General features: G+C 40.5%; 1 protein-coding gene across 5 annotated transcripts in view; it reads left to right on the forward strand.

Annotated features, from left to right (window-relative positions):
• Positions 1 to 14603, forward strand: part of PDE3A (phosphodiesterase 3A) — a 259901-nt gene extending 245298 nt beyond the window's left edge. For all 5 annotated transcript variants that reach the window (XM_068948614.1, XM_068948599.1, XM_068948608.1 and 2 more), the window contains 2 exons: positions 937 to 1177; positions 5096 to 14603. In XM_068948614.1, the coding sequence (XP_068804715.1) occupies positions 937 to 1177; positions 5096 to 5340 (486 nt within the window). In that variant the 3' untranslated portion in view covers positions 5341 to 14603. The remainder of the gene's footprint in view (positions 1 to 936; positions 1178 to 5095) is intronic.
• The last annotated feature ends 685 nt before the right edge of the window (positions 14604 to 15288 follow it).

A 15288-nucleotide genomic window follows, 5' to 3' on the forward strand; every position in this document is an offset into this window, starting at 1 on the left:
TACTATGAAATAAATTCAGACAATTTGTAACTTCATGGAAAGTGACAATGACTGTACAAAATCTCATCTGCGTTCTCATACAGTTCTCTATGTTGCATTAGCACATTCATTTTCATAACCAGCTTGAATTTTGCCTTTTTTTTTTTACTTGGGGAAGAGGGCATCCAGTCTTGGCATGTCTAGTCCGTTGAAAACTCCACTGATATCACCAGACCTTTGCTTTGATAGGGATGAATAAGAACAGCAGAATTTGTTCTGCATGAAAGCTTAGCCTTCTTTTTGATCATGAGAGAAGGGAGAGAAGAGTCTGTAAAGACTCCAAGAAAAGGTAGCAAAGAGGTTTGTGGGAAGATTTTCTGCTTCTGAATTACCCTGCTTTGATGGATCATTGCAGTTTTCACAGGAAATAAATAAATAGATATGACTTAAACCCAAGGAGAGTTATCCTTCTTCAGATGATGTATTGTAAGGACAAAATTCATAAGAAAACTGGTTCAGTGAGATAGCCCTTGCTCAGAACAGTTCAGTTTTGTCACCTGCAAATAGATGTCAGATTACAAGGAGAATGAGCTAATAGTCACAAAATCCAAAGTTACTTTTGTAAATAATATGGAGAAAGAAAACATTCATTTTCAGACTTCCATGATTACATTGTTAAATACAGGGCAGGTAGGAGGGCATCATTTTGCGTTAAATTCATGATATTGGTAGCGGGTCCTCTTAGAAGAAAAGAGCTGTAACTTCAATTAATCATTTAACGTGATGGCTAAAATGGCACTGTAGTACTGCCACACTGGCATGCTACGGAAGTGGCATTATAGTTGAGTTATTTTTCTTTCATCATTTTTAATTGGTTTGATGTACTAATTACTCCTTTTAGTGACATGGTTTTGTTTCATTTACTTCAGAGAAATTACCGCTATTTTTCATCTCCAGGGTGATGAAGAGGCTAGTCTTGGCCTGCCTATCAGTCCTTTCATGGATCGCTCTGCTCCTCAGTTGGCACACCTCCAGGAATCTTTCATTACTCACATTGTGGGACCACTATGTAATTCCTATGACTCAGCGGGGCTGATGCCAGGAAAATGGATAGAAGATAGTGATGAATCAGGAGACACTGATGAGCATGAAGAGGAAGAAACAGCAGAAATGGAAACTTGTGAAAATGCTGAATCCAGTAAGTTGCTTGCACTTATATTTTTCAACAGAACAAATTTCATGTTCTGTCCAAAAATGGAGCAGTCTTATTGTAAGAGCATAGAGCCTGTGAACTGGTCATGTTCAACATGAGCCTCTGCAGAGGTGGAGTGTCTCAGTGCTGTCCTTGATGAGGTCAGCATGTAGCCAATCACCTTGGTAATGGAGAAGCTCTGTGGTTCAGGACCAATATACATTGCTGTTCATATCTAATCATTTCTAATGCTTATTTATACCTTCAGATGAGGTTTCTGCTAGTGGATTGCCCATCTGTGCATAAGAGCTTTTAGACTGTTTCAGCACTGATGTTAGCAGACTGAGTCAATTTTTTCACTTGAAGAAAGGAAGGCTAGGAGAAGAATTTTCAATGACAGGACTCATCATTTCCATTAGTTAGCATGATACAAAGCAATATTAGAATGAGGTGCTGGGACACTGACATTTTTTAACAGTGGAAGTATTTCAGTGCAGATCTTTCCCAAGTAATGTGCAGGGGAAGGAGGGCAGAGGAGGGAACTGTGCATCGCCGTATTGTGTGCTGGGAGCCTGCCTCTCCTTCAGGACGGCAACAGTGCCAGTGTTTGCCATGCTAAGAGGAAGACTTTGTACCTTGCAAGGAGATCTCAGGAGCTTGTGGGAAATGATTTTTAAGAGAAAAGGCTGCAATTGTAGGCCTGTTTCTTATACTAGTTTAATCCTGCATGTATTACCATTCTATTTCTTTTGCCTTGCCCCTCCCTCTGACTTTCCTCCTATTCTTCTTCTGTTTCCTTCCTCCAGGTCAACTTCCTCTCCCTCCCCTTTCTCTAATCATTCTAAAAATTGCCAGCCTTCAATGCACCAGTAAGATACTAATATACAGCTTTTATCTAACAGCCTTACATTTTCTGTTCTCCCCCCACCTTACCATGCCCCACTGAATATCATCATCCCCATTTTCTGTTGGGGGAGGTGAGAAGTGGAAAGATTTGGTGATGCACTGAACATAGGCAATAAATCAGATTAGGGCCTGGAATTAAAATCTAGGTCTCCTGGTTTGCAGGGCTGGCCTTTTATCTCTTGTAAGATACAGGGATATACACTGTGTATTTAAGAAATCATTATTCTTGTTCACACATACACGCACACACACACACACATATATATATATGTGTATATATATATATATATTCACACACACACACACACACACACACACACTTATTTATTTAAGTTTATCAGGTTCGTGTGTACAAAAAATGCTAATGAGAACAACAAATACCAATTAATATAGCACATACAAGTTTATTTCAGCAGCTCCTGATCTGCCAACTCTTCAGTATCACCTCTATAATAGGGGGCAGAACCACATGTTTCTGCAGCAGATTGACATTTATGAGATTGCTTACCTGAAGGAATGCTTATGCAGTTAGTAACCAACATATACCCCAAAGCATTGAACTTGATATTGCTCTATGGAAAAGGAAGATATTTATATGGTGAAGGGTATTCTCGTTTGTCCATTCTATGGTCTAGCCTTATTTTTAAATCCTGATAGTCTCTGTTCACCTCAGTTCTGTATTCATTTATTTTCTATATTGCTAATAGTCAAGTCGAAAAATTCTGCTGTCAAGTTCAGACACAGAGTGCTATTAAACTTTGCTGCACTGAAAATAGACCTTTTTTTAGTCTCTTCCTATTTTCTGCATCACTTTCTCATCCATGATAATATTTCACTCTTCAATCTATTGTTCTCAGACTATTTTTCTTTTCAAAACCTTAGGAGTGATTATGCCAAAAGTCTTGAAACATCCCAACTAATTCTTCCTACTGTTGTACCTTTTAAATTTCTAAATTTCTGAAATGCTCAAAGAATTTTCTGGAGATGCTTAGTTTTCCTTCATTTCTTTTGCTGCATTCATCTGGGGATTTTATACTTACTATATTTTAAATAGTCAGATAAACATCTTTTACTTGAACTTTAAAATTCCTTGGGTTACCTGTACTGTTTTAAAAATGGAGAGAAAGAAAGATGAGTATTTGTTTACTTCCTTCCTTTTTTCTGTCTCTTTCAGTAGCTGGTGTTAGGGAAACTTAGCCAAAAAAATTTTAAACCTTCAATGTGGAGTTTCCATCTTCTCTGTATGGTAAAGCATGACCCTATCATACCAATCCATTAAAATGTTTTCTTTTGACCTTCTAAATTCTCTGTGACCTGTATGTGGATCTGAATCAGGTAACTATGACATATTTTGTGTGGACATAGGGGTCTTACAGTTTGTTAGAAGTTTTTACCTATGATCAGCACAATTTTGAATGTTCTAAACTTTCTTTATGAAAAAAAAAAAAGAACAAAAAAACCCAGAAACTTGAGATGTCTTCTGCTGCCTGGGATAGATTAGTATCTATTTTTCCAAGACATACAGATATGGAAAGTTGTCGAGAAGTGGGTGAAGATCTTTGTCTTGGTAGATACTAATAGATCTTGGTAGATTACCTTTCAGGCAGATACAGATATAGTTGCTGCAAAACACACTTCACATAGGTCCTGATAATTCAGTAGGGTAGCTGAGATAAATTTAGAGTTACAAAAACAGAATTTAAAAAATCCCACCATGCTATCTGCCACAGGAACGCTCGAGAGAGCTTAAAATCAATCCTTGTCATAATCATTTGCCATTAAACAGGAGCATGTAATTTCCTCAAAGGCCTGTTGAAAGGGTCAGAGTTAAGCAGGCTGGGTCTTGAGTGATTCAGACAAACCGTAACACCCCAGCAAGGTGCGGGGTCACCTGGGAAACCCCGGAGACAGCATCCCACTGCGGACTGGCAGGACGGGGGTCACTTATTAGCGCTAAACCTGAAGGGTGCCTGCGGGGAACCAAGGGCTTGCTAACGAAGGATTGAGCTGGATTTGGTCTGCGCTCAGTGAAAAGCTCTTTGTTTCCAGTTCAAGAGCTCTGAAGGCTAAACGTTTTGGATCCTGACACAGGCATGCTTTAGACAACCTGCAAATACTAATCCACGCAAGTTTATTTGGGACAAAACATTCCTCTACGTCACCTCCTTTTTTAAAGAAATCAGCAGCGGTCTTTGGAAGGGTTATTATTTCAGCTCTACAAGTGCCATTGCCACTCTTACTGACTAGGGAAAGTTTTCAAGCTCTGTAGTGATAAGGAGTTGAACAACCAGTGCTGGACAGACTAAACAGACACAGAAGCAGGCACTTCAGATAGCAAAACACTTGCACTGCAGCTGTGTAAGGAGCCATGTGAAGGACCAGAAGCAAAAGCATTTTATAGAGTAACAGCAGGGCACTGATGCTTCGAAGCCAGAGATGAGTGAGCTCCCCAATAATATTTGGCTATACAGCTCCACAGGTTCCCCCCTTAGCTTATTGATACCTGCTCATTTGTCATCCAACAGTGCTGGTCAGATCAGAGATGAAGTGTGGAGAGAACAACACAGGATTTTTTTTCTTTTTAGTTTGCTTTCCAGAGCAGTGAGCAGGCATCCTTTTGGAGGGGACTTTTTGAGTATATTATGAAATGGGTTGATCAGAGAGTTTAAATACTTGATAGCAAGAGAGAGGGCAGAAATGGCGCAGCGACATGTTTTTGAGCATAACTGCTCAAGCACTAGATGTCTCTGTAGGCTACGTGGTCGTGGACAGCATGCAAGCTGTGGTGGGACAAATCTGGGACTCGAACTGTGCAGGAAACCGGTTGGCTTCCCCAGAGTCTGGAGCAATGTGGTTTCCTGAATTTTTCTTTAAGATTGTTTAAGTCTGCGGTTTTACAAATCTGTTGGAGCCGTTCCTATATGTCAGAATACACCCTCTCTGCTTCCTACACCTTCGTTTCTTTTTCTTTCTTTCCTCACAGAAAAGAGTGTATTAATCTCCCATGGTATTTTCCAGGAAAGAAGAAGTTCAAGAGGAGGAAAATCTACTGTCAGATCACGCAGCACCTGCTTCAGAACCATAAAATGTGGAAGAAGGTGATTGAAGACGAGGAAAGGTTAGCTGGGACAGAGAAGCCAGGCGCAGAGCAACCCACACTGCACCAATCTTCAGAACAAATCCAGGCCATCAGGGAGGAGGAGGAGGAGAAGGGGAAGCCCAAAAGGGAAGAAGAAAACACAACTGTAGAACCGAACCAATGACAATATTTACAGCAGTATTTTAAGACGGATATTGACTCGTGCACAGACTCTTTCTCAAGCCAGCACAGCATTTAGACACAACACTGTAGAAGTATGGGATAATGCGCCTACAGCTGTTTAATTTGTTTCTCTTTCCTTTTTATGGTGAGGTACATTGTTTAAACTCCTATGCTCAAGGAAGCTTTCACACTGCGACACCGGCTTTTACAGACTTTCTTTAAAGAGATTGGGGGGGGAGGGGTGGAATTATATAAATATATATAGCCAGGGGTTATTGGCTGCGCACTTCAGCAAAATACATTTAATGATATGTTATGGTCACTGTGATATTTACAGAAGGAAGTTATCTAAGGAAATGCTGCTTCTAAAGCACATTTGCAGTTAACAGTAAGGTACCAGTTAAGTAGCTTTGGCTCTTAATGCTGAGGGATAAAAGTTCCAAAGCTTTATATGAATGCTGATATATCCTGCCAAAATATAGGTGTGCGTGTGCGGGTGGATGTAATCTCATAATAGCATAGTTTGAGTTTGGACTAGCTGTAGCACATGTCCTGATACACGGCAACAAACACAAAGCCTGAATTTTAGAAAATTTCTGCCCACAAGGAAATCAGAGCCCTTCATGAGGAGCCTGGCGTTCCCGGGAGCCCTCCGAGCCACGGTCTGCGCTCTGGCTGCAGAGAGCAGGCTTTCGGCAGGGGCCGCGGGACCCGGTGCCGTGGGCTGCTAGTGGAGCCCCATCTGGCTGCGGAAGCTCCTCCTCCTCCTCCTCCTCCTCCTCCTCCTCCTCCTCCTCCTCCTCAAGCACTTTCCAGACTGCTGGCAAAAGGGATGTGCCATGAAGCTTATTTTCCAGAGGGGGTTAGGAGGGAGCGTGCGGCACGCCGTTCGGCCCCTCTTTGAAGGAAGGGGCCCTCTGTATGCGCTCGCGTGCGTGAATGGCTGCGTGGGGCGTTGTACACGTTCGAGCAGGAAAGAAAAGAGAGCAAAGGTGTGCGCGCGTTCGGAAACTAGAGGCACGCTGTCATCTTTCTACCCTAACCTGATGCCTCCGTGCATCGATGGCCAAATAAATCATTTAAGAGTGAAGTAGCCTACCATCTCTAAAGAGCAAAAGAAGGAGGGTTTGGTGGTCAGGCACTTCCTTAGAATAAAAGGCAAATGATGCATTAGCAAAAAGGTAGGGGGAGAGGTGCCAGTGCTGTGCTGGCCGGACACTTGTATGTCTCAGCAACCACTCACATGAGCTTCAGAGAACTTGTTTTTTCAGTGCGAGGTGCTGGATGGGAGCAGTTTGTTGCTGGCATTCTGCTTAGAAGCAGCATATTTGATCCCACAAATATACTTACTTTTTTTCTTTTTTCTTTTTTCTTTTTTTTTTTAAGAGAAAGGAAAAGATCGGGCTTGTAGAAGAGCAGATCTTTTTGTTTTGTTCAGTTTGTTTGTTTTCTGTTGTTTATGCTGTGAGCCAAATGTCTATTTAAAAGGTTGAATATTCACTTTCAATATTTTATTTCACAATATTATATTTGTCAATGATTAGCTATCTAGATGTAAATATGGAGAAATTTTTATGGGTTCCTGTAGATAATGATATCTTTAAGAAAAAAAAAGAAAAAGAAAAAAAGGGAAATTTTTTGTAAAGCTAATTTTTTTAAAAATAAATACAAAAACATTTTTATAGACTGTAGCCATTTCCAAGCCCAACACATAAGGTCTTGAGTAATTTGTATAGACCCTTCTGGAAAGCCACCAGTCTACAGGATCAAGGCCTTAACATATTAATGCTCTCTGGTACTGGCAGCACCAAATAGTACCACTCCAGTTACGTAGTTTTGTTCCCACAAAAATATATATATATATATGTGTTTGTTATCTCTCCAGAATGAATTGATTATGTATGCTGTTTTATATTCTGATTCTGCAGCCCTTTCTCAAGAAAGGGTGTGAATAACAATGCTTGTGAAAGGAAGAGCTTGTAGGAAAAGTCCCGTCTGTATTAAATTTCTGACATTGCGTCCATCACTTCTTTGCCATTGTTATGCATTCACAATAATTTCATGGTCTTGTTGATACCTCCCAAGAAATGTCGGAAAACGTTCTCTGTCAAAGCCAGTCAGCATATGTGTTATCGCTTCAGGGTTTCTCTTTGCTTTGCATTTCTTTTAGTGTTAACCTCTGCTACAAACCAGGATCTTCGTTTCTTAAAGGTCTCATCTGCCTGATAGTGTCCCTTCGTACTCCTGCCCTGAAGAAGGCATGTGCCTTTCCACAGGATGGCCCAGGAGTGTGGCTCTGCGTGCTGTCATCAGCAGAAAGATTTCGTGGTGTTTTTGAATGAAAGGAAAAGATCCCAATTCCTCTATTACTTTAAAGAAAAAGGATATAGCAGAATTCATTCAAAGGAAAAAAAGTTGTCTCAAGTTTTCTCCAACATCTCGGCAATTCCAGCTTGCACAGTTTTCACTACTCTTCAGTTACTTTGATTACTCATTTAATTTGGGCTTCCAGAAAGAGGCCAAATCCTGCAAGCTAGTTAAATTCCACATAGTCATCTAAATAAGCATACAGGGTTGAACCAAGAAAAGTAGCCTAAAAATGTGCTGAAATGGAATTATTATCTTTTCTTAGTCATCATTTTTGGTTGCCATTAAGTAAAATCAACTTCTGCTTCTAATTTGTTGAACTTTCTTTCTGTAGTGCCAATGTAGCTGTTACACATTTCTGCATTGCTACACAAGCTATTTGTGGGTGCAGCGTGATAAACTCAGGTCTTTTTACAGTGAAAGAGTTGCTGACAGGCTTAAAATCAGAACGATCTTCAACTTTATTTGAACTGGAAGCAATACCAGTGAAGAAGCAAAAGCATCTGGTAGTGGTTAGCTTGATAAGAGGTGACCCTTTTGCACTCCACGTCCCTGCTGGTAAAATCCAATTCTAGCCTGTGTTCACTCTTTATAAGCCTAATCCTGTATCTTCGCGATGCATTTCTACCAGGGAATGATCAGAATATTTCCCAGGTTGGTTTGACTATAATAGAAGACAAAATACCTGAGAGATTGTGTATCAAATGTGTGAACACAGTTTTTTTGCTTTTTTAGAAAATAACGAAGCAGGTAGTTGTTTAGGGCTTTTTTTATACTGGTGTCCAGTCCAAAGGAGGCAAAACTTTGGCCTGCAGCTGCAGCAGCCTTTCTGAGGGTAGGTTTTGGTGGCTTCCCACTGTGTGCCATCCTTTGGTGTTGTGAAGCCCAAATAAACTACAACCTGTGCCGTATTTTGAGGAGGGGAGGGAAGAAAGAAAAAGACTTGTAGTTTGGCAGCAAAGCGTTCAGATTTCAGTTAGTGTGCTTAAAATGTTGATATGGGTTTCTGGTATGTACAGTATGCAAGGGGTTTTGTTAAATATTAAAGAAGGCAACCCCCCTTTCAAACAGATTTTTCAATCATAAAAATACTACATATTCTAGCTTTCAATTCTGTAAAAATGCAGAGAGAGAGGGGAGGACTAGATCATGATTTTCAGGTTTGATGCTTTGTTTTCTCCACTGTAATGTCACTTGTGGGCTGATCCGGTTCCCTTCTAGCCTAGCAGAGTTCTGCTCTGTGCTTCAATAGGTGGCTTTTTGCAGTGCTCGCAGTTACCAGAGCAGCAAGAAGCACGCTCTGCTGGTCACATAACACTTGCATATATATACCCTTTTCTTGCCATTTTCCCAGTTTACTTAGTAGGGATGCTGTGGGCCATGCATGTGGGCAGTAGAAGTGAGTTGTGTAAATCTACTGGGAAAAGGGGATTCTACTGCGCTCTTGGAAGCATTTCAAATTTACTTCCTCTGTGAATGAAAATCTTTAGAGAAACCTAGACAAATGGCTAAGCGTCACCAGTGGCCTGCCTTATGGCCGTGTGTGGGAGGCTGGCTCTCATCGCAAACGCCTCTCATGTTCTGGGAGCAGATCTGAGAATGCATCTGCAGTTTGAGAATGCATTTGTTAGCAATGCAAGGACAGTCACTCATCAGCTTTTACCCTGACACGACATGTGACATCTCTCTGAATTATCAGCAAGTTAAAATCCAAGACTACAATTACTCAGGACCTTTCAGTGTATCCGTTTGGGACTTTCCGCTTGTTAAAAGTTCAGTGCACTATTAACAGAAGTGCTTAATATCCTGACGTTTTGAATTTTCAAGGCAGTTAATTAAGTCTTTAAAGGTTTGGATGGATGCTTCTAAAAGTACCATTTGGGATCTAAACTAGTTCAGTACCCAACTCCCTTAATTAAGTTTCCATACTGGGCATTACGTTCATTTATTTTCTTTTGTTTTGAACACTCTCCTAATTTTCTGTGTGCTTTACCAAAATATTTCTGAAAGTCTTGTCCTTCCTCTCTTTCTTCAGAAATGCCTCAGATAGATAGTAAAATGCCATACAGAGAGGCCAAGGGTCTGGCCAAACAGAGTATGGATGAGTGGTACGGCCCATGTGGACTTCCCAGGCCTGCGCCCCAGGCCACTCACATGCATGCAGTGCTATGTCCGTGCTACTGAACTGTGAACTCAAGCATGTGTGGGGCAGCTGGCAGGTTTGGTACTTGGGAGCCTACATCCCACCAGCTTTCAACGGGACTTAGGTTCTTAGAGAATTTTATCCGTCTTCAAAATGAACTTTTCATGCATTTGAAATTTTTTTTCTGTATTTCAGCAAAAGATTTTGTGGTGAGTCCCAAATATTAATGACGTACTTGTGCAAAGTCTCATTAGTTACCTGGCACACCCTGCGTGGTGTGCATGATGTGATCCTGTGTTTGGGCGATGGTGGAGACTTTGCAGGAGATATACATGGGTGCAGATTAGACTTCCCCATCTCACTGACTCCCATAGGTGCCACCAGAAGCACTAGTCAGTGCCAGCCCAGGCAGCTCAGCGAACCTGGCTGTGCTCAGGAGCTGGGATCCAGACAAAGGACAAGATACTTTGATAGTAAATACGACAGGAAGATGGACCAGCTGGTTAAAGCTTGGGAGAGGCAATGCAAATGTGCGGCAGTTCATTCTAGGGACGAACCGTCTAGTAGAAATACTGTTCAATGTGTTGGTGGTGGGAGAGGGACAATGATAATTTGGGACTTTTCTTTCTCAGACAATTTCTTTTGACAAGAAATTTGTTTAACTGTTGGGAAATTGATTTTGAAAACCTGTGATTCGGAAAAAAAAGTATAGTATTTCCTGTCACTTTTTCAGGTACTGTTATGGTTGAGATGTTCCAGCATTATGTGTTTACAGCAGAAAGGTTTCAGTTTAGGCATGAGCAGTATTAAAAGGGGAACTCCTGAGCACCCATCTGCCATATAGGTAGAAGATTAAATCAGGGGGTGTGCATAGAGCCAAGAAGGTGCCTCTCTCTGTTTTGCTACAGACCCACGCAGATGCAGCCCCTGGAGTCAGGCACTGACGGTCACTTGCTCTTTCCCGTCTTAGACTGGCATATTGGCCTGAAAAATTGGGTGTTCCTCCACTAGCTGCAGGGCACTGATGAAATTAGTCCTCAGGCTGATCAGGTTTTAAACAGAGATGGAGAGGGTCAAACTGGCAATTCTTAGGAAAAGAAAAAGAAAAATATAGTCCAATATGAAGCGGACTTTATAAAAAGTGCTTAGTTTTCCTTTTCTTTCTAACCAAAAGTAATCAATTCCACTGGAGACAAGTAAGCATGGAGTTTCTGAGTTTTTAATCGCTACTTGATTATTGAAAATGGTGGCAGCATTAAAGGGAATTGTCCTAAACTAGGGCAGAGGACTCTTTCTTTTAAAATTTTAAGTGACTCAACAAATAAGAAAGCCCTCTGATGTTTGAAGGACTTCATGCTTGATGCAGGAGGTAGAGCCAGGAAATTTGAGAGAAAGAAAAGAGAATATGCCTATTTCATGTCTTCAGACAATGTCCAAGCCTCCTGAAGAAAATGTACCTGTTAAGTACTGTTGCTGAGACCATGGAGTAATTAAGATTAAGGTGACAGCTCTCTTAAGCAACTATTGGAAGAGCTAGCAAAAATACTGATTATTGGAGGCAAACTTGCATTGAACTAGAGCAAAATAGCATCAGCACATTTGAGGATAACCTAGTATGATAAATCTTTCTTCATATTTCATTACTTTCTGTGAGCAAGACAACTTTCCTCTGGAAGTAAATCGAAATGTGTTTATAGCCCCTGCTGTGGTCAATGAATCCCGAGGTCGGAGGAAGCAGTGCAAGGGATACCCTCCATTTACTTCCTAGCCATGGTTTATTCAGAGGGATTTTCCTCACAGATGGGTGCTCACTGTCTCTCTTTAAAAAAAAAAAAATCATGCCTCCTTGGTATTATGCAAACATTTCCCACGCAACCATCCACCTGAAATCTTAGGTGATGCGAGCTCCTAAGGAACCTGCAGGCAGAATAGTGCTGAGGTACTTCTAGAGGGGCCATTTTCACAAGGACAAACAGGGGGCAAAAGGTTGAGCTACTAAACAATACTTATTTGATAAAAATTAACAATAAGCATTGTGCAGTCTGAAAGCTTGCCAATGTCACTTGGGATGTATGCAGAAACGTCCCTAAGTGCTTGCACATTTAAAACTATTCCTTCTTAAAGATGATTGATGTAGTTATGAGCAGCTGGCTTTGTCCGTGGTCTGTCAAGCTGAAGTATAACGTAAACCAAGAAATTGTTTTTGACTGAAGCTTTTTAATCTTCCAAATGTATCAGCAAAGAAAACTTTGCTTGGTGCTAGAGGAGGAAAAAAGTATGGTATTTATTTAAGTTGAGATTTTTAAGTGACTAGTCTGCATGATTTATTTCTTACTTCCTAAGATGTGTTTGCGGTATGTCTGAGGTATGAAAATCAGAAAACAGACAATACCTGTTTTACTGTTGATGGCATATGAGATGTGTGTGCCTCAGGGAGCACACTGGAATTTGCAAGCACGGAAAGTCTTGTGTCACAGCAGAAAATTAGATGGGGAAACCCGAGCGGTTCTATTTTCCGTCTATATGGAAGGACAGTTTCTGTCTGTATGGTGCAGCTGTGGACTACGAATCCTTTTAATGTCACACCCCCTTGTCCTAGTGCAAAAAGCTTTAGCCCTCGGATCAAATCAGCAGAAATGCCGGGGTTGGGTGGCCGCAGCAGCACTCCCCGAGCGAGCGGCGGAGGCTGCGCTGGCTCCCGCAGCCTGCACACGGCCCGGCATCGTGGCAGAGGGGAAGGGACGAGCCGGGGACGGGGAGAGCAAAGGTCGAGAACAAACACCCTGTTTCAGAGCGCTGTTGTCAAAGTTGCTGGAGAAATAGCTAAATAAGCCAACTGTGGACCAACCGTAACGTGGTTTGCTCAGTTAGTAGCCCGGAGGGCCGTGGGATTAGATGTTCTCTTTTTTCAACACTGTCTTCCTTTACCACAACGAACACTTACAAACAATTAATGTGAATTAACAGTTACTCTTTGCTTTTAAATATTTATTTAAAGGAGATTGGGTTTTTTCCCCCTGACCCCAGTCATTTTGCCCCTATGCTTTTATTAAAATAATAATTTAAAAAAAAAAAGCTTGTAATATGAACAGAGAGAAAACAGTTAAGGGTTTGCCATGCGTGTACATACTATTTTAGATAGAAAGCCCGTTGTCTGTTAAAGCTATCTTTCCTCTCCTTTTCAAAACTCCTGCCTGATTCTGACACACAATGAAAATCTATATTTGAATGCAAAATATTCATTTGAGATGTTTATAAACCTTAATACAGTACTGCAGGTGGTATCTTAAAAGATCAAAGACAGCATTTATAACTGCTATGTGGTGTTGATGATATTTTTAATATTTCGACTATGTCAGCATACATTTGGTCATTACTTTTCTAAAGTTAAGTCTTCTTTTCTTGAGTAATCAATATAAGATGTTTTGCATGATGGAAAGCAATTTAAGTTCACTTTTTTAAAAAACGTGATTCATACTGTGGGTTATGTTTGCTTAACAGATAACATTTTCACTGACGGATGGCAGTTTTTTTTTTTAATGCTTTTGATAGAAGAACTAGGACATTTTCCAGCAGAAACATATTTTTTAACCTTTGCCTCAACAACTCCAGCAGAAATAGTATCTTTCGAAAGTAATTGGTTTCCAATACAGTTTTGCCATCTGGATAACAATATGCAAGTACATATACCACATACACAAAAATCCCATTTTGATGAAAGTAATAAAGAAACTAATCCAGCAAGATTGAAACCTTTTCTGAATGAAGATTCTGGATGTGTTGATACAATTGCAGTGCTAAATCCCTGCCAAATGTTGAGGCCAAATTAAACAAATTTTATATTTGCAAATTCCCACAAAGGCCAATGAGAGTTTTTTACTTCAGAAAACACTGAAGAATTTGGTCATCTTAGATCCTATCCTATGAAGTTTGACTCCTGTCAACTCCCAGTACTGTGCTGGGACCTCAGGGCACTCTGCTTCATACAGAATTATTTTGCAGTAAGCTCATTTGGTTTCAGTTCTGGTAGCAAGTTGTCACAAATCACAGGTGTAGTTCAAAATTAATCCCTCCTTGATTTTTTCACTTTTAAAGGTTGGGGGAGGGGGCAACGTAATTTTATACGGCTGCATTTGAAAAGGTTTTTGCGTACCTTTATAATTCCTTTGAAGCAATATTTTAAAAAAATAACTGCCAACCAAAGTGGCAATGCAAAGAAGTGCCATCTTGTTCAGGATTTGTACACGCCAATTTTTAACACAGTGTTCTTTTCACTAAGTACTACATACGTTAATTTATATTTATATATTGTCAATATTGTTGTAACCAAGCTTCTCCTTTTTAAACACTTCAGGAACAAGGCCTTGTATTTTTAGGTGATTTTCATAAACAGAATAATTCTTTTCCTTTCACTAGTATCTTGCACTCAATACATGTAGCAATACTTAATATATTCTCTTCACAAGTATTTGTTAAGTGATTTAGTTAATGGCTGATAAATGTTTTGTACAAAATAGATTCTGTACAGGAAAAAAATCTTTTAGATAAACATTATTTATTTTTACTGTTTTGTAAGTTAGACACTATAATGAAGCTCCTTTTTGCCAGAATTACTGGAAGTGCCTCTTGGTAAAATGTATTATACAGTAAATATGTATTCAAAATTATTAGAAATACTTGTCACAAAATGAACAATGTGGACGTTGCAATGTGAAGACAAATGTACAACATAAATATAATTCTGTGGTATCCTGTTTGCTGCGTTTCTTTTTCCTTTATTTTCCAGTGCCCAGCTTTCTGTTTAAGCGCCAGACCACAAATGACCTGTAGCCTGTTCGAACTCTAATTCACATCCAGTGGAGTCAGTGGGAGGATGAGAACAAGTTTTATATCAGGTCCGGAATTAAATAGCCTCTCAGAGCAGTCAGTGAGGTGGCCTTCAACAGGAGGGTGTATAAAACATGCAGGTATCAAGCTGTGGACGTAACTGGCAGTGCGAGGCGCCGAAGAAGGGTTTCTTCTCGACTTTGCTTGTACTATATAGCATTTGGCATTGATCAAGGAGATTTCTAGTTTATTTTAAGATATTTATCTTAAAATACCTTGCTGATTAGACGGTGATGTGGTGGCTGCTGTGTTTGTAGCAGAAGTCAAGACCGTCCCTCCTCTAATCAGCAGAAAAGTCCTCATTAAAAATAAGACAAGTGCACTGCTGGTGTGGTCCTCACCCTTGCAGGACCTGCACTATAAATCTCTGACTGGTAATAGGGCGCTTGGCACAGGGAAAGCCAGGTGAGCCAGCACAGGTAGGCAGAAGTGGATGGGTTATTCTCAGCTCAGATCTATGAATGCCTTTCTGTCACCTTTCCTGAAAAGATTCCTGTAGCTTTTTCCTGTGGTGTCCCCAGCTCATCAGCAGCTATTTTAAAACGTATTAGA

The sequence above is a fragment of the Struthio camelus genome, chromosome 1 (genome assembly GCF_040807025.1).
Source record: "Struthio camelus isolate bStrCam1 chromosome 1, bStrCam1.hap1, whole genome shotgun sequence".
Classification (NCBI taxonomy): Eukaryota; Metazoa; Chordata; class Aves; order Struthioniformes; family Struthionidae; genus Struthio; species Struthio camelus.